This window comes from Spinacia oleracea, chromosome 6 (assembly GCF_020520425.1).
Source record: "Spinacia oleracea cultivar Varoflay chromosome 6, BTI_SOV_V1, whole genome shotgun sequence".
Lineage (NCBI taxonomy): Eukaryota > Viridiplantae > Streptophyta > Magnoliopsida > Caryophyllales > Amaranthaceae > Spinacia > Spinacia oleracea.
The window spans coordinates 125,022,018-125,043,747 of record NC_079492.1 but is presented as its reverse complement, the minus strand read 5'-3'; the positions used below and the strand labels follow the sequence as shown (position 1 = coordinate 125,043,747).

Genomic DNA, 21,730 nt, shown 5'->3' with positions numbered 1-21,730 from the left:
TAGTACTAAATCATTTTCTACTTCAGTCGTGGTAATACGGACATTTCGCCCAACAACTACCACTTGTCCACTTCAAAATCACAAGCGTTTACCTTAATGGCATTATACAGAGTCATACAAGACTGTTGGGGCAAAACTTGTTCAACCATAAAACCACTTCTAATCGGTTTTATCAATTGAAATGCAGAGATGGAACTGTACAAACGATGCACATGGAAATGAAGAATGGAAATATTTTGTTGAAAATGAAGATGATTCTACACAAAACTAGACTTTAAGACTTAACCCCTTTCGTTCTTTTACAACTCCTACGACATACTCTGTAGTACTCTGTAGCAGCAAAAAACAGAGGCAAAAGATCATTCGCAAAATTTTCTGCAACTGTTCAGTTTTACTTCCTAAAACAGTACATACCGAATTCCTCTCAACAACATGCAAAATTTAGCAGCTGACAAAATTACAATACCCACTTTCCAAATTACAAGCCCATTATCTTCTTGAGTTGAACACAGGTTCTCGAGCTTCCTCTGAAACTCGGTGAGGGTTACCAGCAAACTATTCTTCCTCGTCACCTTCTTCTTTTTCATCGTCTTCTTCTTCTTCTTCTTCTTGGCTATCTTCCTCTTCTTCCTCATCATTTTCATCCTCTTGAGTCCTCTTACCACCACATTTTCCTATTGTGGATCCAAAAGAGAAATGAGAAACTGATAAGATGAATAACTTAAAAAAGTGAAGCACGCAGAAAAAAATCCTAGCAAATTCAATTATCGAGAAATAAAATGAATTCAGAGAAAGATGGTTTAAGTTGCAATGAGTGTCACGACACACAATGACGATGAAGAAAGTATGATTTACCCTACGGCCTTGATGGAATTCTGCTTCCTCCTCAGGGAAATATAATTTTCAACATAAAAAAATTTCAAAGGAAAATATAATTTTTCCATGGAAAACAATTTAACATCAAGGGAAAATAGTTTTCCGTTGTTTCCTTACAAGAAAAATTATAAAGAAAAAGACATAGAAGTAGAAATGAGAGGAGAGAAAAGGAAATGTAAAGGATAATGGCATTCCTTCTTTTCAAAAGAAAAGCTAGTTTTCCTCTAAAGAGAGTTGTTTTCCACCGTTGGGGAAATTGTTTTCGACCCTTAACAAAGCAAAGGAAAATGGGAAAATCATTTTCCGGGAAGTGTTCCCATCAATACAAACGGAGCCTTAATGAAGATAGCCCTTCTGATGGTAAAGCACAGAGCTCACAACAAAAGAATGGTCTTCCAATAACATGTATGGAGTAAAAGAGTTTGAACCGCCAGACACAAGAAGAGCCATAACCTTTTAACAGAAAAATGCTGCTGCTGAGTGCTGCGTCTTCCATGTACCATCAAGTATATACAATAATTTATAAAAGATGCTCCCGTAAGGCGATAACAAAAACATATGACTCAAGCAGCAGCCCCACTTAAGGGTATCGGTAAATGCTAAAGAGTGGTTACATTTGTTTCCCCAATGAGGTAAATGTTTCCTTGCGAAAAAGGGAGGGCTGCTGAAGCACGGATAAATTTACTGGTTCTCTAGGCTCACTTAACTCCAGCAATACAAAATTTTGTGAACAATTAACCCAAAATTTAAAATACCAAGTGTCCTCGATGTTTTTCCATTCCAAAATGGGACAAAACAAGGGAAGAACTTCCTTTAGGCACAAAGGGGCTTGACCTGTCCAACCTATACTAATATTTTAAAACAGAAAAACTTGCACACTACTTGTCACATTTTTAAATTTATTTCATTTTTCATTTTTTAAGAATCTTGAATATTTTTTTTAAATTAAAAACTCATTCACGATCTCCTTTCATCATATTTTAAAGCATGAAATTTTACATGCCTTTATCACATTTTTTAACTTCACAGATACTTCCACTGTATTTATTTAAGGGATACACTTGCCTTTTCCGGCCGTATTTATTTAAGAGATACACTTGCCATTTTAGTAACTTATAAACCCCACTATCTAATTAAATAATCTATCTACACCCCACCCCCACTCCCTAAAATGACATGGTCCCCACTTATTTTTCTTGTTAAAATATCTACTCAACTCTACTTGTTTTATTACTTCATTTCATTTAATTCTTCTTCTTAATACCCGTGCCCGGCCAAGTGTATCTCTTAAATAAATATGGAGGGAATACTTCCTCAATTCTTTTTACTTGCACCATTTGGGTTGGGCACAAAGATTAAGAAAAATTGTAAATATCAAAATTGTTTGTATGATAACAAACAAAAGAGTGGAAAGTTTAGGTAACAATAGTAGATGTGAAGTGTGAGTAAGGGTAAAGTGGGTATTTAGTGTGTGAATACACCAACAAGAATGTGAAAATATACCGTAAAAGGAAATGGTGCAACTAATATGCAACGGAGGAAGTATATCAATAGTCTCTCTTGAAATTTTAATTAGGAAAACACTTAGTACTTATAAGTTATAAAATCAATTTATTCATCAATCTATTTACATATCTTTAGTTTCATTTTTCCTCGAACTTTTTCATCTAACATCTTTGTGACAAGTATTAGATAAATGGTTTTCAAATGTCAAATTTATGTGAACGTAATAGGTAAAAACATGCCCGTGGGTCGCAGAGGCTAAAGCCTAGTTCATTTAAAGGGTACAGGGGGTTTAGGGGAGAAAATGTTGATATGAAATTGGACCCGTCGAACTCTGATATGGGATCAACGTTCCTCATAAAGGGTGAATGATACAAGTAAATTAGAACTCAGGATGCTTTTTTGGACCAAAAAACCTAGATAAACCTGGTATGCGTCAAGAGCTTTCATCACCCATACTCTGATTCTAAATTTATTATTAAATCCCACGACGCCTCATTGTACAGTGTATAGTTTCGTATTTTGACAAATTTAGTTGTTCACTTATTTCAAAAATAAAACAAAACTAATAAAATCACATCACATGATGCTAAGCATTTACAATAGGAAATTAACTTCTGACTGATTTTATCTCCAACGCGTTTACTACAATTTTGGTGATTTTATTGGTATGTTTGTATTAAGAATATATAAAGAGCACCCCATCCCCACGCCTAAAGCTATTACTAAATTTTTAAGACAGAAAATAGAGCGAATAAGTCAAAAGGAGATACAAGATGCGCCTACCATCATTACTGAACAGCATTTGACCAGAACACATTCCATCCTCAATTTTGATCAGTTCAAGAGTCATCCTTGGTCCAATCTCTTGAAGCTTGACAGCACTTTTAGTAGATGCACGGTTGACTCTACCAAGATCACTCACAAGGCTAACAGTTGCAGCTTCATCATCGGCTTCACTTTCAGATCCATAACCAGCCCTACCATAAAGAAAAAGAATACATTAGAGCAAAAGATGAAGGTAAAAGTATAGAAAACAGTCATTTAACTGAGAAGTTAAAGACTAGCAAAGGTTTCTGAACTTTAACATGTTCATTACCCATTAACATAATGATCATCCATCAACCAGGACAAGTACCTAAATGTGGCATATGATAATATTAATAAAATAAATTCATATTGTTATCAAGACCACCAAAAGACAAAAAAAGCACCTTTTAACCTATTTCAACCATGCTTAAACACATTTATAAGAAACAAAAATGAGGGATCATCAAATTTTTGGTATAGAGAAATTATGACTCACAGATGCTTACTATCTATACAACATGGAGAACATGCAATTTAAAATATCCAGAAGCCTGGAGGATAGAAGAAACAAAGTGCCAAAACTCTGGTCAATTGTCAAAGCAATCAATCAAATCCCAAGTTTTATAGACGACCAAAATTAGTGATTTCCTATTACGGTAAAAGAAATCAAAGGCAAGGAAACTCAGAGACTTGTATTACCTTGTTACAAAATCACTAACATCCTGCAGATTCCTTAAATCAGGAACCTGGTGGTTCTGCACAAACTTTCTGAGTCTACGGGATACACCAACAGGTTGTAATCTTATAGAATAATGCCGAAAGTCTATGCGCTTACTTTCTTTGTTGTAGTGAACCAACACTATTCTCTGACACAAAGCAAGTTTGACCTGTAAAAAGAAAACAACAAAATGAGTCCAAAATAGCATAGTCCAACAAGTGAAATACTAGTTGTTTGAATCATGTCACTTACTGTGTTAACATCAATAGATGGAAACATGTGTTGAAACATTCTAGTTATCAAAGTCAAATGCTCCTCGCCGGTGCCAAAACCAGACAGAACAAGCTGCCAAATTTTATAAAAAAAAATTAGGATAAAGATTAGTTACACATCAGAGAAGATCGTGCATGGATAAATGCCCAAGATTAGTTACAGATCAATGACCACTAGATAAAAGCCTGAACCATTCAAACCCAAACAAAGAAGCAACATAATTTACTCCATTCCACAACATTCCAGTGCTCTTTTTCTCCTGAAAACTCCTAAATTCAATTTAAGAGAACTCAGGACTAAGTAACTTAGATTTAAACTTATCTTAACATTTAGGACTTATCTTAACTTTTAAATGAACTTGTTTTTGGGTGAAAATTGAACTTACTAACCCTTATAAGAAACTTACAAGCCTTACCACAACATATGTAAACTTACAGACCTAAAACTTGTTTTTTTAAGGTGAAACTGCCTAGCTTAAGTTTTTTGGTAGAAAGAAAACAAAGAACAAATGAATTCCAATTTTGAGAAACAAAGCATAGAATCACCATGTCAACTTCTCTTGCTCACTTCACATATCCCACATTCCCACTTGCATCAACCCCACCACAAAAAAAGTATGATCCTTAGTAGACTTAGATTTAAACTTATGTTAACATTTAGCTCTGATATGAAATTGTTTCTGGTGAAAATTGAACTTACTACCCATTAATCCCTTATCCGAATTCATTAGTCTTGCCACAACATGTCTACACTTAAAGACTTGAAACTTTTTTCTTAAGGGTGAAAGTGCATAGCTTAAGCTTTGTGATTGAAAGGAAGCCCAAAAAATATACGTGAACTCCAATTTTGAAAACGCAGCATAGAATCACCATGTTACAAGATATATTTGCCTTGGTCACTCCCAAATCCCAGTCGCATCAACTACACCACAAAAATATGGGCAGACCCGAAACGCAACACCCCGATCAAAGAAAAAAGAAGTCTTCCAAAAATAATAAGCATCATGACACTTGACAAAGATGGAAGACATGCGCACGGGTCTCACAGAAAGCATGGCTAAGCAAACAAATATTACTTGCGAAGTAGCCAACCTTGGCCTCCTTTGGAACATATCAACCGTAATCATAACATTTGCCAAAGCTAGCACCCACACAAAAGATCTCACCTTAAGCAATACCTTTAGCTTCAAAATGAAATAGGCCACATGAAAATGGAATACTGAGGCAACAAGCTCAAGCAATAAGCAACGTAGAAGAGATTTTCATTAAAATATTCTTGAAGGATCCGCTGCACACCCTATAATCACTGATTGAATATTCAAAACTCCACTAACAACGTAAGTTACAGGACCACCATTAAGTGTTGGAAGTTAGAAAAGACTAGGGAGTCGAATGTAGATAGGCTACTCCCCTCTCCATACATCCTCCCAAAACGTTGACCGTTTCCTAACTTATACCTGACTGACAGGAAAAAGGCAGAGGCCCTCAGATCGAAGAGATTATCTTTGACAAGCATATTGAGAAACAAAAGGGGCTTGGATTTGAGGAAGGATAAAGAGGGAAAAGAAATGATACTGTCGCTTAACACGTGCCTTGTAGTTCAACTTAGTGTACTTTCCTTCAAGGACCCCCTCCCCCTCCCCCCCCCCCCCCCCCCCCCCACCCCCACCCCCACCACCCAAAGTGATATGAAAGGTTAATCAACACACTAAAATCCATCTTTTTGTCCTTATTTCTTTCACATTCAATCATATTCTAAAAAGCTGTATTAGCAACTCAAGCTGTCACTAAGGAAAAACCTCTAACTTGGTGACTATACCATCTCACATTGTTTTCATGGTAGCACATCATCTGCAATTCGTATTGCATGCTTCAAGTACCAACACAAATATACTTAATACCCATGTTGATTGTACTCAACTTCATAAAAGGAAACTAAAAAATACTTCATATCAATATAAAATAAAGTAAACCTTCCAGAATACACCGCTGCTCAAATGCTACTGTAGTTGATTTGCAGGCATAATACACCATATGATAAAAAATAAAATAAAAAAAAGGAGAATTCAACAGGATCATATATTCATTATAACAACCAGAAAAATTATTACATGCGCACACGGCACATCAAACCGAAGCAATAAGGTGTAAACTCTAAATAGATTGTGCACTTGTGCAGAGACTCACCAGTGGAGAATTTTTGAACAGATCTTGAGGACATCGAGGTCGTAATTGAGATCGAGCAACGTCAACAGCCAATGAGTATTCATGGATCTTAAATGTAAGAGTTGGACCCTGTGGGGTCTTCGCAACTCTCAAATATGGTCCAACGTTGGTTTTTGATAATATAAGGAAATGAGTTACACCCATAGGCCCGGCAACATTCAAAAAATCCTTGAGACTGTTCCTCTTCTTTTCCTGAATTACATCCAAATCATTAAGATCCAACCATAACCTCATCATATAACTTGGCATTCATTTAAAAATAATTAGTCTTTGCAGAAATACAAGCACGCGCCAATTACGTGGTCAAAAACCAAAGATCATAATGACATTTTATTATTCAAGAAACAATCCTCATATTCAAGGGCCTACTAGCGTGCACTGAGATAAGTCCATAACTTTGGGTAACTTTTCTTGTTAACTACACAAATGTACAACCATAGCAAAAGATTTTAATGTCAGATAGGATCACGCAAGACTATTTGAAAACAAATTGAAAATAAAAAAAGAAATCTTCTGCTTCACTGATAAAGGCGTGGCAGTGGCAACTACTAAGTGAACAGAATGATAATTAACTCAATAAAGACCTTGCAAAGTACAAAAGGTCTTGCGCGCACTAGGTGCACAATAAATTTATTGTACACCAAGATAACTTTTAACCATTTTTTGTAACTTTAACCTAGTTGATTAACTTTTATTTTTGTAAAAAAAACGTTGATAGATAAACATTTTAAAGAGTTAAATGATTAATTTTATACATTATTAGTGATTTTGAAGAAATAAGTTTTATTAAAATGAAAAAATTTATCACTAAAAAATGGATAACTTTTACATATATAAGCTTAACTTTTAAACATTTTGAGTTAACTTTTACTATGGTGTACAATATTTATAGTACAACCTTTATAAATAAGAATTTGTGTGCAAAGTATTGATTAGCAATAGCAGGAATTTGCTAAATCTCAAAAACCAAAGGAGGCATCAAATTATAACGAGTATATCGAATCAAGGGAAAAAGTCGTACTTTGTGAATGCTTTATTTTCAACCCTTAGCTGAAACTTATTTATCAAAGCAAGTTAAGCAAGAGCCAAAACATAATCTCATTGCATACAACTACTTTAAAATCTTAATTTGCAATTGCTCATGAATATATTTCATTTGCATCCAATGATTCTTAAATATTTAGAAGGGTAAAAAAACATGAAACATTCTATCACATAAAAGCACCCCAGCAACAAAATCAAAACAAAAATAGGCAAAAGGTATCAAACCTTGAGCTTAAGAGCAGTGTAAGGAAGCATCAATTTCCTCAAATCCATTTCGAGTTGTCGTAAGACAGGAGGAAGCTTAGTTCTCGAGAAAACGAAACTTTGGGGTATCTTCTTCCCAGTAATTTGATCAACAGTTGGCAGCTGTTGGTTCTTCACATTTGGTTTAACAACTATCTTTCTTTTCCTCTGTAATTCCCCAAAAAAAAAAAAAAAAAAAAAAAAAAAACCAATTCGTAAAACGCATTTAAAAAGAACCTAATCATAATGCCAAAACAACTTACATTAGGGCTGCAAAGAAATGACAAATTCTTACATGGCGAAATCGACCCATCGTAATTCTTCAGCTAATGCGAAAATTGGTTGTGCTCCTGTAAGAAATTAATTCTCAGCATCAATTGTATTAATTAATCAACGAAAAGCTAACTGAATCATTTGACAACAAAGCTAACAAAAACAAACCCAACAGAATATATTTAAAAATTTTAAAAATCACATTTTAGTCAATAAAAATACAAATAAAATCAACAGAAATCATACAAAATACTTGTAGATAATTAACGAGGATAGCAGAAGCAGAGAGCTGAGAGAAGAGTGGTGCTTGCAGAGGAGCCGCCGTCTAGAGGTGGCGACACAACTAGAAGATGGTTGTTATGCTGGAGGAAGGCAGTTAGGGTTTTAGGAGGAGGAGGCAATCAGAACGAGGAAGGAGATGAAGAGCAGCTGCGAGGAAGAAAATTCATTTGGGGTTTTACGAGGGTATATGCCAAATAGCCAATAAACGGACTACTCTCATCGTCCTGAAATACTTCAACCGGTTCGACCGGCACATAGTTTAATACAAAAGTAATTGACTTATTATTTAATTAGATGGTAATTGATAATAAGGTATTTTTTAATATAGATAAGGATATGGGTCAACTTTTTAAATGAATAAGGGATGGGTATATTGGACCACAAAGTGACATATGAAGGGATAGTTGATATAATATTAATAAAATTTTACTATTTATAGAAACGGTGCAAGTAATTCAGGACGAATTTATAAGGAAAGCGGTGTAAATATTCCGGGACGGAGGGAGTACAAAGTAAAATCCGAGTCTTAAGAATTAGCCTAAACGTAAGAAAGGTTTTTCAATTGCTATATTGGTAATTGGCTACATAAATATGGTATATTTAAGCGTCTGGATGTCAAATAATATGGTTTACACAAGTTCTTATTTACACGAAGCATTTAAAACTATGATTTTCGTTAATGTTTAGGCTTGCCCATTTAAAAATTAAAAAGAAATTCTTATTTACAAGTGGTGTACAATAAATATTATACACTAAAGTAAATATGAAGCCAAAATGCTTAAAAGTTACGGAATACATTTATCTAAAAAATATTATCTAGGTATCTAGTTAACTAGTTTTTTGGGATAAAAATTTTCATTTTAATAAAAATATTTTTTCAAATCACTAATAATTTATAAAATTAATCATTTAACCTTTTACCATATTTATTTATCAACTTTTTTTTAATATTATAATTAATCAAAATGCATTAAAAGTTAGTACAAAAAACTAGGTAAAGTTACAAAATATATGGGTAAAAATGCTCTTTTTGTTTTTTACGTTTTCCTTTTTGGGTATTTCAAAATGTTCTTTACTTTTCCTTTTATATTATCACATAAATGACTTAGTATTCTATCAAAATTTGTGTCCAATTATTATTTTAACCAATTAAATTCATTGGGTCATTTAATATCTCACACTTTTTCATTTTTCTCATTTCCCAATATCAGAATGTTGATAAAAGTGAAAACATTATAAATAAACGTAATTTATCTTGTTTAAATTAAAAAAAATTGAGGAATCCCGATGCAAATTAATTAATCGTTAAAACGCGTGAAAAATACTAAACGTAAAGAACAAAAAGAGACGGAGGGAGTATATAATAAATTTATTGTACACCTGGTACGTGCAAGACTTTTTGTATTATACACCTGGTCTTTATAAAATGAAGGTGGTATTTGGTTGTTAGAGGATTGGCAAAAATTAGAGAATTTGGTCAATTTAGAGGTTTGTCCATTCAATCCTCTAATCTAGGTGTTTGGGAGTAAGATGATTGAAATAGAGGATTGGGATTAATCCTCTAATTTCAAAAAAGTTGCTCCAATGAGCTTTTTCAATTAGGGGATTGTATTAGGTAAGATAAAAAGACAATTTGGTCCTCAAGTTGCAAAAATTACACCCATATCAATCATGCCCATACATTTATCATTAGATTCACCAATTCACAATAACTTAATCAAATAATTACAATGAAGGTAACAACCCTTGCAACAACATAAAAGATGAAGCTAAACAATGATAGAACAATACAAAATGTCAAAAATATTTGAGTCGACTCGAACTTTTAAACATCTTGATCGTCCAATGAACATTCTATTACCGCTTAATAAGTCCTTACATTTGTTGAACTTATCTTATTTGAATTTAACAACCTTGTTAGATGAATCATGAATGATTTGTAATGCTCAACTTATTTTGACTTATTATAGCCAAAAAATTACTCTGAAGATTACTTCAACTTCCTTTTTCTAACATCAAATATTTGGTGTTTATAAAATGTTTTTATGAAGTCATTTTCTATTCGTTTCTCAGCTCTCTCCTCTTTCTTATCTATATTATTAAAGCAAAGTAATTGTGAATGAGAGGTTTCGAAATCTCAATCCACCAACTCATTCACCCGCTTATTTTATAGAAGTCTCGTATATTAGCAAACACACATACTAGTAGGCCAGGGTGAGCAAAAATTGGTCCGGACTGAAAAATGGACCGGACCGGACCGACCCAGACAGGATCGGAACGGATTGAAGGCAATCGGTCCGGTCTCCGGGTCGAGAAATATCAAGTTCCGATCTTCGGTCCGATCCGTCCAAAACCCAATTTTTGACCGGACCGATTTTTCCTTAATAAAATATAATATAAACTATTTAAAAATTTAATTCTCTCTTTTAATATGCTGTAAATATTACTATATTGTGATATATTTTATTTTAGCTTCCAAAAAAGCCCTTAAACAATAGGTTTTTTATATATATTTTTTCTTTTTTACCATATTTTTTAGAAAAAATAAAAAATATATAGAAATAGATGTACAACAAGTCCAAACTGGTCTGGTCCGGGTTTTGGACTGAATTTTCCGGTCCGGTCCGGGTCCGATCCAAGCATAATCGGTCAGGTCTTTGGGTCTTAAATTATCAAATTTTCGATTTTCGATCCGATACGGATCGGTCTGGTCTGGTCCGCTCTGGGTTTGGACCGATAAACACCCCTACATACTAGTTATTGTTTAATATTTTAATACATTCTCTTTCCTCACATCCAGGCATTTGGATGTTACTAAACATGCTCTAATTGTTTCAAATCCCTACCCTTCATTTGAAGAACTAATATTATACATACAGTTGAGCACAAATGCACACTACTTGTTAGATGTCGCGCAAACTCCCTAGTTGTTAGTCGAAAATTATTATTTCACCATCTTTCTTTCTTATAATATATTTAACTAAAATATTTATCCCCTAAGTTAATGTTTAAGTAATAAATCTTGAACATACTAATTTGAAATCTAATATTCAAGTCCCGTCCTATTACGTATTACATAATTTATATATGCGCTTATTAATATGATAATTTGACAAATATATTGGATATGCTAATTTAACATAAATAGTAAGGGGTAGCACATCCTATAGGTTCTTTTTACGAACCGCGATAGTGGCATGCAGTGGCGGAGCCAGAATTTGAATTTCTAAGTTGGAGTGTCAGCATGTTAACAAAATAATTATCTAATCCATATAAACGATCTTATAATGACTTCGTCACTGGTTGCTCTTCTCACATGTTCTTTCCCGGACCGTAAGTTTATGTAATATCTTGAGATAAGATTTGGAGACTATACCCGAGTTTTTCCTATTGATAGAGCTGTGTTGCAAGATTCATTGGAATACTCGCAACATTTTTTGCCATGCGTATGTGGATTTTGGTCATTTACAATTCTTATTTGATCAATTGCTACCATAATTGAGGTTAACTAAGCAACGAATTTCAATGACTACATTAGGGTACATGTACCAAACTTAATGTCTTATATATTTCATGACTAGTTTAGGGTACATGTACCAAACTTAAGTCTTGTATATTTCATGACTAGTTTTCAAAAATAACATCATAGTTTTACTTGCACAATATTAAATTTGTAAGTGATTGTATAAAATACGTTTGTATAAAAAAAAAGAACTTTAGAAATTGATTGTTTATCATCAAGCATCAGGGCAAATACTGATCATGCTCGACACATCGGTGAAGGTTCAATTATCATAATCAAGTTAACGTCAATTCAGGCAATAAACCCGAGGGCACCAGCCACGGTTATTTTCAGAATTTACCTCAGATTTATCATCAGCGAAGGAAAGGATGATTAGGCTAGTAATGACACCCACATAATCCAGTAAACCATAAACATCTTTCGACATAACATTAAAATGATTGAACACATTACACATATCTCACGGAGGCAACTAGGTAAGTTGCTCATAATGTAATAAATCTTTTATAGTATTCACAAACACTGAACTCCCAAATGCTTTTCACCCCCATATTCATTCAGGCTTGGAAATGATTCACAAAAGGGATAGAGATAGCTTCTGTTACGGCACAATCACCCCATCGCGTATTTCTGAGTCCAACTGCGAGCAGAGGATTCATACTTTGACCGATCTGTCTTGTACATATGAGCAATCTCAGGGACAAGGGGATCATCTGGGTTTGGATCAGTCAAGAGTGAACAAATTGACAGAAGAACCTGCAACATTTTTCAAGTTAAAATCATTCATCTCAAAAAGAAACCAACTGATATTTATACTCAGGTTCATTGCCGTTGATAACTAAATCATTAGCCTAAAAAAGAAACCAACTAAAAATATGCATTTAAGATGATGAGGTACAGCTTCTAATTCCACATGTAACAGAATGAGATTGTTTCCTTGCTGGAGAACACTATGAGGGGTTTTATGGCAAAGCTAAGTCTCAGCTTTTACTAGTCTGTTGGTAGCACTACTCGCTAGGAATAGGATACACAATAAGAAATGCAGGGACATACAAATTTCATTATTATAAGACTTTTTCACAAATACTCCATAATCAGCCCAACTTTAAGCATGGACCACCACAATATTAAATATGATCAAGGCTTTGACATTATTGTCATATTGTACGGATCGGACCATCACAACCTTAAAATTTGACATCAGTTTTCAACGTCCAAAAAATAATTAAGCCTGTAAATTAAAAAAGCTAGGTCTGCTAATTGGCATCCTCAAGTTATAAGAGCATAAGCCCTTCAGGTTCAGTATGGTAAAATATATAACACCTAGCATTTTCAAAGGTAACAGAAGGGTTTTTAATATTTACAATTAACCCTATGACTATGAGGCTTATGACCTTGCTTCCTAAGTTAATATATAATTAAGTCCGTAGTGAATTCATCCAGTGAGTGAGGTTGATTGGGAAAATCTCACAATGGAACATACGCTCTCTCCAGGTTTCCACTAAGCAGCACTTTACCCATTTAACTACAGAATTGATCTCAATCAAGCAGCCCCAACAGCAGTGCATCCACAAATCAAGGTGAAAAAGGCCAAAACATAAGGGGCATACTCATCTAAAACCTACGAGGGTAATATTAACAAGATCCTGTATAGAACCTATGTTTCAGGGATTGAAAAACTTTTGAGTCTATAATTTTACTCTGCTTGAACCTCTACGGAAATATAACAAAGAACTCTAACACACCAGTCATTAATGTGTTAGCAACTTAGCACTAATAGCGTACTAAAACAGAGACAAAACAGACCTTGGAAATAGTAAGTGCCGGGCTCCATTGTTCTTTAAGGATATCGAGACATATGCTTCCATTACTGTTGATGTTGGGATGGAAGACCTTTGTCTTGAATGCAACCTGCATTATTGGAAGTTTGAAACAAATCATACCCGTACTGAAAGGAAAACCAAATTAACACAATACATCTTACCAGAGAGAGAGAAAGATAAAATGACTTATTTCTATGTTAGATTTCAATGTTCAATTTACGTCAGTAATTTAGTACCAACATCATAGCAGTAGCAAGACTAAACTTTAAAGACAAGAAGTCCACACAATTATTTAAGTAACAGATGCTTCAAACGTCAGATAGCCTCATAGCCCTGTGCTTTAATGGTTTAATTTAAAATAACATTTATCCCTATGATATATGTACATAAAACCAGTGCATAACAAGGTCACTGAAGTAGGTAAGAGTTCCAACTTCCACAGTTCCACATTCCAACTGTATCCCTCGAAAACCTTATTTTCCCAAGGTGACTTCTGACCATTCTCTGCCTTGGTCACAAAAACCATGTGGGTCAAAATACCAAGAAAAACCATCTTCATTACCATCGAGTTCTAGAGTTCCACTCTTTACATCAATGGTGTTTAGATTCAACAAGACGAAAGAACAACAAAAACAACAATTGACGATCGCAATCAACGCGTATGTCCATCAAAACAATATCCCAACATATTTTATCTTTATCGCCTTCCCGGACCTTCAATCGGTAAAACTAGGGTTTTGGTTTGGTTCGCGGTAACATCACGAATTGGATCGTCGGCGAACCGGCGAACAGGTTTGAGATTCGCGAGGGGTACCAGCAAACCAGATAACATTGTCTACATCAGAGCCAGGGAAATCACTTTGGTTCTATGTTTCTTTGATCCCTCAGTGCTCACTTTAATATGATGAACCTAACAGTATTCACTGCGACAAAACCTATATGATACGGCTCAGAACAATACAAGTCTAATTTCTATACGGTTTTCATTCACATGATGGGATAAAAATCTTAGCCGCAGAGTGGGAAGACCAAACACATGCACCATGATTCATGTCCACATTGGCAATCCAATCACCAAAGAGGACCAAAAAGGAAGAGACAGAAACTGCTTATAGGTAAGTGATTCACACCTAGTGCACAAAATATACAGAAAAATGAAATCACTCAACACTCAGTTTCCTTCACCCAAGAAGCTCGACACTCGGCAAAATCTACACCTACCAAAGATGCATTTATTCGGAATAAGCTTCTAATGCGAAGGCTATACTGCACAGAACTGTCCAAGCAGCCTACACGCCACCCCCTGCCCTATCAATTCATACATTAAGAAAAATGTATGTTTTACCTGCAACAAAAAAACAACCCCCTCCTTTCTGCAGTGTATCTTTTACCAGTGACCACCTATTGTGTGTAAATATACCATCAGTGTCACTGCTCTCAGATGATACAATTAATCTTTTTCTCCCTCTCATCAACACTATATATCAATTTTAAAAGAAACTTCTACATAAGAAAATATTCTAATTTCTTCATCGTTCATTATCCCAATGCCCCTTACCAGACTCTAGCCAAGGACAGGGAAAACATGAAAGTGAAATTTAAGTCACTGAAGTCCATCGGTTGCAGAGAGAGAAAAATGGAAGGAAGAGAGACCATAACAGACATATCAATATATCTTTGAGGTTCTGAATACATTTTATAGCAAGAGAAGTTGAATTATGCTGCATACTTGTGTTAGCGACATGGTCTAAAAATGCGGTATCGGTCGCGGTCGCGGGATCGGTGCGGTGATGCGGTAACGGAATAGTCTCGGTGGTCGCGGATCGGGTCGCGGTGGTGGTCGCGGAACGATTAGTGGGGAAATATAAAGTAATTAAAAATCTTAGTGAGGAAAATGAAAAATAAAAATAAAAACAAAAATAAAAAGAGATAGAAATCTCATGGCAGAGGATACAAACAAAGGAGTTAAAACTTTACAGTAACTTTAATGGAAAAGATAAGTACCATTACTATTTTATTTAAAATAAAATAATTATTTTTGGAAAAGATTCCCCACCAAAAGTGGAAAAGTGTACATGCAGACAACTGTTTGTATATTCAAGCCTCACCTACCTCTCAGTCTCTCACGTTGATCCCTAAAAAAATGGGACGCTGAAAGCCTCTTGAACTGGTGGTTCCGGTGGCTAATATGGCAGATTCCGGTGACTAAAAGCCTTAGCTTTCTCAGGCGACTAATAATTGGAGATCGCATTTCTCAGGTGTGCAAAAGCCCCAAGTTTTCGTTCTCTATATCCCTTATTTGGTGCCCCAATTTTCAGATCTGGGTTTTCAAAACCCTAACTAACAATTTGTTTTTTCTTCTGTTTCTTCACTCTATTTTCCTTTTTTCAACCTAACTTTCAAGGATGCGGTCAATTCGCGAGTTTCTCTCTTTGTCTCGGGCGATTTTGGTCCGTATCGGTCGGATCGGGCGATATATCGCCGTTTTAGAAAACGGCAAAACGGCGTGACAAATCGGCAAATATCGTATCGCCAACGTGAAAATCCGAGTTAACTCGGGCGAACCGAGTTAACTCGGCCGAGTTTTTATTCTATGGTTAGCGATAAAGAACATGCTTCCTCAGACATTTGATGCAACAAAGAAAACACTATAAAGAGGATAACAATTGGAAACTACAAATTTACCTTAGGAGGCTTGAATGGATAATCTGGAGGAAAATGAATAGAAACAAGAAATACACCTCCAGCATATGGGCTCTCAGTAGGCCCCATTATTGTTGCTTGCCAATGGAACATGTCTTCACCAACTGGCCCTGCAACATTAAAAAAAAATAGACTTAGTCAATCAAAGAGGAAATAAACTCGCTAGTGAGTCATACACTCATACACATATGTAGGGCATTCCCTAAATTTTCAATGAACATGGACATCAAAAATCTTGGATACAGCATCCCATATGGTACTAAAGATCATTTTCTAATACTGGAACAAGAAGTAAAATTGACTATTTTTATGAACAAAAGTGAGTGAAATTTTTATTTTAAAAAAGTCAATTTATCTTCTAGCAATAAGGAACGGTTTTGGATCATGCAATACATGCAAGTGCTTATTGGGCCTTTCCCATTACCTAATGTAAATAGTCAAAGTACCTTAGAAGGCAGGGGCGGAATTTGGGGGGGGGGGGGCTGGCGGGGGCCATGACCCCCCCATGATATGTTTAACAATTAAATATGTAATTCTAAAGCACATGTCAAATATAGCTCAAGTGGTTATTTTACCTTCATATTTAGAGGTTGTTGGAGGTACAAGGTTCGAATCTTAACTCCCACTTGGAGAGAAGCAGAATGGAACAGTGACTAGCCAGAGCAATTTTGCAGGTAATGTTACAGTCATTTTTATACTTGTTTTTTGTATTTTATTTTTGTTTCTCATTGTTATAAAAATTATAAGTTAAGTTTTTGCCCTCCCTATATATGATTTCTGGTTCCGCCGACACCTCACTGAAACTGAAGCTCCTAAAATCAAATACCCAAAAGGGAAATTTTAGGTTACATTGCCTTAGGAAGTTTATAGTGAGGGGGGAAAAATGTCACCGAACTCTTAGATTGGAAATAAGTACTGAACCAAAGAGTTCAACACGCCCCTCAATTCTCTCTTCCTCTGCAAGTCTGCAACCCTCTCATTGACACCAGCAAGACAGCAGCACATCAATCTCTGCATAAGACTTCATGTCATTTGAAACTTTGAAGCACACCATCCACACCCAAACTAAACCTCCATTTTTCAACTTTTTCGACTTCTTTCCTCAAAGATGAAAATCTTAAAGTTCTAGATTTCCCCTCTTTTTTTCTTTTTTTTTTAATCTAGGGGTGATAAATAACAGAGTAATATATAACCAAAGTATATTATCAAGTGCAGAGCCTTTGATGTGAACTCATAACATAATCATGTGCCATTAACAAGCATTCAAACCCAATAGAAAGAAACAATACGAAACATTATGATTTTTTTTAAAAGAAGCATTAGAAGCAAACCAATATATTCAATAAATGTTCTAATAACATGCAATATAACAGGTCAACTCAGAACATAATATCCACAGAAAAAACATGTTAAGGGGAAACTATGAATTATGCTAATCCTGACTTGAAGAAAGAACCCATCGACACAACGGCCAACAAACCAAAACATAGGCAGGCATTAGAGAGCCAAAACATCAAAGCTAAAAGCTACCAAATCATGCACACAGACTACTGCAACAGACACACAAGAATGCGATTAATTCCCACCTAAAGCAATGCCCCGATTCTAAGAAAGAACACAAAGGAAAAAACATGCAACACAACACCATATACTACCATATCAACTCAGGCATTTTACAACCAAACAACGGCACTCAACACACAATATATAACTCATGATTCAATCCAAGATTTAAATAGTAAATGCGGAAAAAATTTCATGCTTATTTTAGTGTTTTTCAAAATTCAATCTTCTCAGCTTAATTTATTGAATTTCTGGTTTTTTTTAAGTTCACCCTACAAAAATAATCTGGAAATCCAATTATTGCCGTCCTCGAACTAACTAAACATCAACACGACAATACCACCAAATTAAAAAGCGCACAATTTTACAATCAAATAAATTTAAATATTTAATCTTTGAGTATTTATAAATTGTTCTTACCTGCACTGCATGAAGTAGGTGGATCCTTCTGCAGATCCTTAAGCTCCTTCAAAATTCTCTTCGACGCCATTAAAACAAACTTCTACAAGCAAATCACACGATATATCTCCACACAAAAAATCAACCTGTGACGCAATTCGAAGAAGAAAGTCATCAATTTACTTGATATTACCAAAAAAAGCTTAAATAGATTGGCGATTACATTTCAATTTCATGAATAAAATCCAATTAAAATTCCCCCCAATAAGATTAAATTCTAATTGATCAGGGCTTCAATTGAAAATCCCAAATCCAAACATATTAACGATGAATTTCAATAAGCAAGAACCCTAATTAACAAAACCCCAATTAGACATTACCCCCAACAACCACAAATTCTAATTGATCGGGGATTCAATTGAAGATTCTGCAAGAAATTGAATTGAATTGAACTGAAAACCCTAAAACCAGATTAGACGAATCAATCACTGAATTGAAAAGGTGGAGAGAGAAGATTGAAATTAAACCTGAAAGGATGAAATTGAAGGTGAGATCTGAGAATTTGTGGAGAAAAACAAATGGGGTTGACTGGGAGTTATAGTAGGAAGAAGTAAAAATCAGAACCCCAGTTGTTGAATTTGGATTCTCTGATTTTGGAGGATCCAACTTAAGAAGGGTAGCTCAATTTAGGCCCAATATATATTACCATTTACCAACATTCAACTACTTGTTTCACACGTGAGTACGTGACCATGGCTTTGCATTTATCACGCGACTCGTTTCGCATCTTTATAACTAGTCTTTTATACACTCGATGTGTGTGTAAATTTTTAGAACACATACTCCCTCTGTATTTATTTAAGAGATACACTTGTCTTTTAAGGCCGTATTTATTTAAGAGATATACTTGTCATTTTTAGTAACTTATCAACTCCACCATCTAATTAAATAATATATCTACACCCCACCCCCACCCCTTACTCCCTAAAAATTTTAGTAACTTATCAACCCCACCATCTAATTAAATAATATCTACACCCCGCCCCCACCCCTTACTCCCTAAAATGACATGGTCCCCACATATTTTTCTTATTAAAATATCTACCCAACCCCACTTGTTTTATTAATTTATTTCATTCAATTCTTTTTCTTAATACCCGTACCCAGCCAAGTGTATCTCTTAAATAAATACGGAGGGAGTATTAGCCGATATTAATAAATTAATATTTATTATCGTAAAATAATTACACCTTTTTTTCTTCTTATGAAAGCATCTTAATCAATTTCTTAATACCCATTTCAAGACTTCGTCACAAACTACTAATCGAAAACTAAGAAAATGGTTTAAAAGATCTATAGCAATGCAATGCAACAAATGTGATTTTTATCTTAAAATGACTTCTTTTTAACAATTATCTGAATTATAATGGTATATATTATTCATCATGATTAAGGTCTAAGGGCGTGTTCGGCGGTAGCGTTTGAGGTAGCGGGTAGCGTTTTGACCTAGTTAAGACACTACTTGTAAAATATGTTAGTGTTTGTTAAAGTAAGGTAGCGTTTGACAAATTTATAATAAAGTTTTAAATAATATTCTTGCTTTTAATTTTATTTTATAATATCAACCGCTACTTTTACCGAACACTCATATTAGTTACCCGCCACTTTGACAGCTAACCGTTACCCGCTACTATTCACCGCTACTCGCTACTTTAACCGCTACCCGCTACTCAACAACTAACCGCTACCCGCTAGCGCTAATTTTGCCGAACAGGAACTAAATATTAATTAATTAAAAAAATCTAATTTCTTTAGTCACATACCTTTTTCTTATTTTATAGATGTTAGGTTGTAATTATATATAGTAGATAAAAAAAATGTTAGATTGTCGATCATTTTTTCTAACGTTGTTTCTTAAAGCAATAAGTCATAAATAATTTAGTTTTACGCGCTGAATACATGATCTTAAAATTTATTTTAAATAAGTTCATATTGTATGATGGATGAGAATGATATAATCTTTATTGGATGCATTAGTTTTTTATGGATAACATATGATAAAAGAAAATCAAAAATTGTAGCAGAAATATGGGTCATAATGTGAAAAAGGTTAAACCGATAGGAGTAGCAAATGGCATATGAACATCATAATCATCTTTTTAGCTTCTACAATAAATTAGTTATAAAAAAAGTAAAGAACTTAAATAGTACGTTATAATGGAGTAATAAATAATTGTGAAAAAAATAAGCAATAAAAGGCATAGGTTGAAAACTTAAAAAACTAAACGATAGATTGAGATCCACCAAATGTTGATGTATAATTGTAAGGAAACTAATATTATATTTGTACAATTAGTAGTCATTAAATTACAATCAATAATGATACCCAATGCTCTATAGAGTGAATGTATAACATGGACATACATTAGAGGTCGAATAAACGGAGAGAGAAATATAGATTGTGGTTTAAGTGATAAGAGCAACATCAAGGGGAGTCTTGTCTTAAGACTTTTCCATATGCCATGTCAGCTTTCCACTATCATTTAATATTATTTTTATATTTTATAATATTTTGAGACTCATTACGACTCAACCAATTTTAACTCTTCAATCCTAAGATTCATTTAAGACTTCTTAAAACGTGTATCATATTTTGTTTCCAACTCATATTAATTTACTCTTTATGCATATAATAAATAATATCCCCGTGTATGTTATCAAAATAGAGAAAAATATAACTATTGAAAAAAATTATTATAAAATTTTCCTTAAAAAATTGAAATACATAAAATTTCATTAAAAATACTTAAAGCATAAATGAATTAGATTAATTATCATTTTCTCCGAAAAGCCCCCACAAGTGCTCGACCAAGTTCTGCTGCAATTTGTGATGTCTTCCCCTATTTCGAAGTCTTCGATGATTCTCAAATTTATTAATTGCTCCATTGATGGTCCACGTACCAATGTTGCTTGCAATGGTTTGGTTCTCTTGGCGCTTGATCCTCCGTCTTATTTTCATTGTAGAACTCTGACACTTGTATCCAATAATCATCTGATTTTTGTGAATTGCCAACGACTTTATTTTTAGTACTACTTAGCCATGCGGTGGCAAGAAGACAATCATCATTAATTGTCCAACCAACTACTTTTCTTTTTGTTACATGTGTGGCGTTTTCGAGTTCGAGTAGTAGTATAAGTTTGTACGTCGATATTATCCAACCCTTGTTGGGTAGAAAATTCTGGAAGTTGGGTAGAAGTAATAGACTCTATGCTATTGGGTAGCATACTAACCGGATAGGAATGGGGTTGAGATGGAGTTTGGAGAAAGATGGATAAATTTTGCACTTGGGGACTATGAGAATTATGCATTTGTTGAGAAATTATATTTTGAAATTGAGAATTTTGAATCAAATTCATAATAGAATTCAAATCGAAGTTTTGATTTTGATCCATATATATAGACAAAAATAAT

At 34.4% G+C, this 21,730-nt stretch overlaps 2 protein-coding genes across 3 annotated transcripts; both read right to left on the bottom strand.

Moving 5' to 3' along the window:
* Positions 1-219: 219 nt before the first annotated feature.
* Positions 220-8,445, bottom strand: LOC110796002 (peter Pan-like protein). Of its 2 annotated transcripts, none has more exons than XM_022001033.2 (8): positions 8,212-8,445; positions 7,988-8,042; positions 7,675-7,860; positions 6,367-6,597; positions 4,160-4,252; positions 3,889-4,076; positions 3,166-3,359; positions 220-674 (listed from the first exon to the last, which is right to left on the bottom strand). In XM_022001033.2, exons 2-8 carry the CDS (start codon positions 8,003-8,005, stop codon positions 556-558), a joined length of 1,029 nt encoding a protein of 342 aa, XP_021856725.1. In that variant the 5' UTR covers positions 8,006-8,042; positions 8,212-8,445; the 3' UTR covers positions 220-555. The 2 variants fall into 2 exon arrangements, with proteins under 2 accessions (XP_021856725.1, XP_056687959.1); XM_056831981.1 differs by having other exon boundaries at positions 8,219-8,439.
* A 3,728-nt stretch (positions 8,446-12,173) lies between these two features.
* On the bottom strand, positions 12,174-18,941 carry LOC110796004 (ubiquitin-conjugating enzyme E2-17 kDa). The gene is made up of 5 exons (XM_022001035.2): positions 18,786-18,941; positions 18,280-18,404; positions 16,279-16,406; positions 13,577-13,681; positions 12,174-12,526 (listed from the first exon to the last, which is right to left on the bottom strand). Exons 2-5 carry the CDS (start codon positions 18,347-18,349, stop codon positions 12,383-12,385), a joined length of 447 nt encoding a protein of 148 aa, XP_021856727.1. The 5' UTR covers positions 18,350-18,404; positions 18,786-18,941; the 3' UTR covers positions 12,174-12,382.
* Between the last annotated feature and the right edge of the window lie 2,789 nt (positions 18,942-21,730).

Excerpts from the sequence above, each read along its gene's own strand:
- LOC110796002 (XM_022001033.2), bottom strand. Across the intron at positions 6,598-7,674 it reads ACACTGCTCTTAAGCTCAAG|GAAAAGAAGAGGAACAGTCT; the intron begins GTTTGATACCTT and ends GATGTAATTCAG. Across the intron at positions 4,077-4,159 it reads CATCTATTGATGTTAACACA|GTCAAACTTGCTTTGTGTCA; the intron begins GTAAGTGACATG and ends TTCTTTTTACAG.
- LOC110796004 (XM_022001035.2), bottom strand. The coding sequence starts at position 18,349 with ATGGCGTCGAAGAGAATTTTGAAGGAGCTTAAGGATCTGCAGAAGGAT. Across the intron at positions 16,407-18,279 it reads ACCTACTTCATGCAGTGCAG|GGCCAGTTGGTGAAGACATG; the intron begins GTAAGAACAATT and ends TTAATGTTGCAG. Across the intron at positions 12,527-13,576 it reads CGGCACTTACTATTTCCAAG|GTTCTTCTGTCAATTTGTTC; the intron begins GTCTGTTTTGTC and ends AAAATGTTGCAG.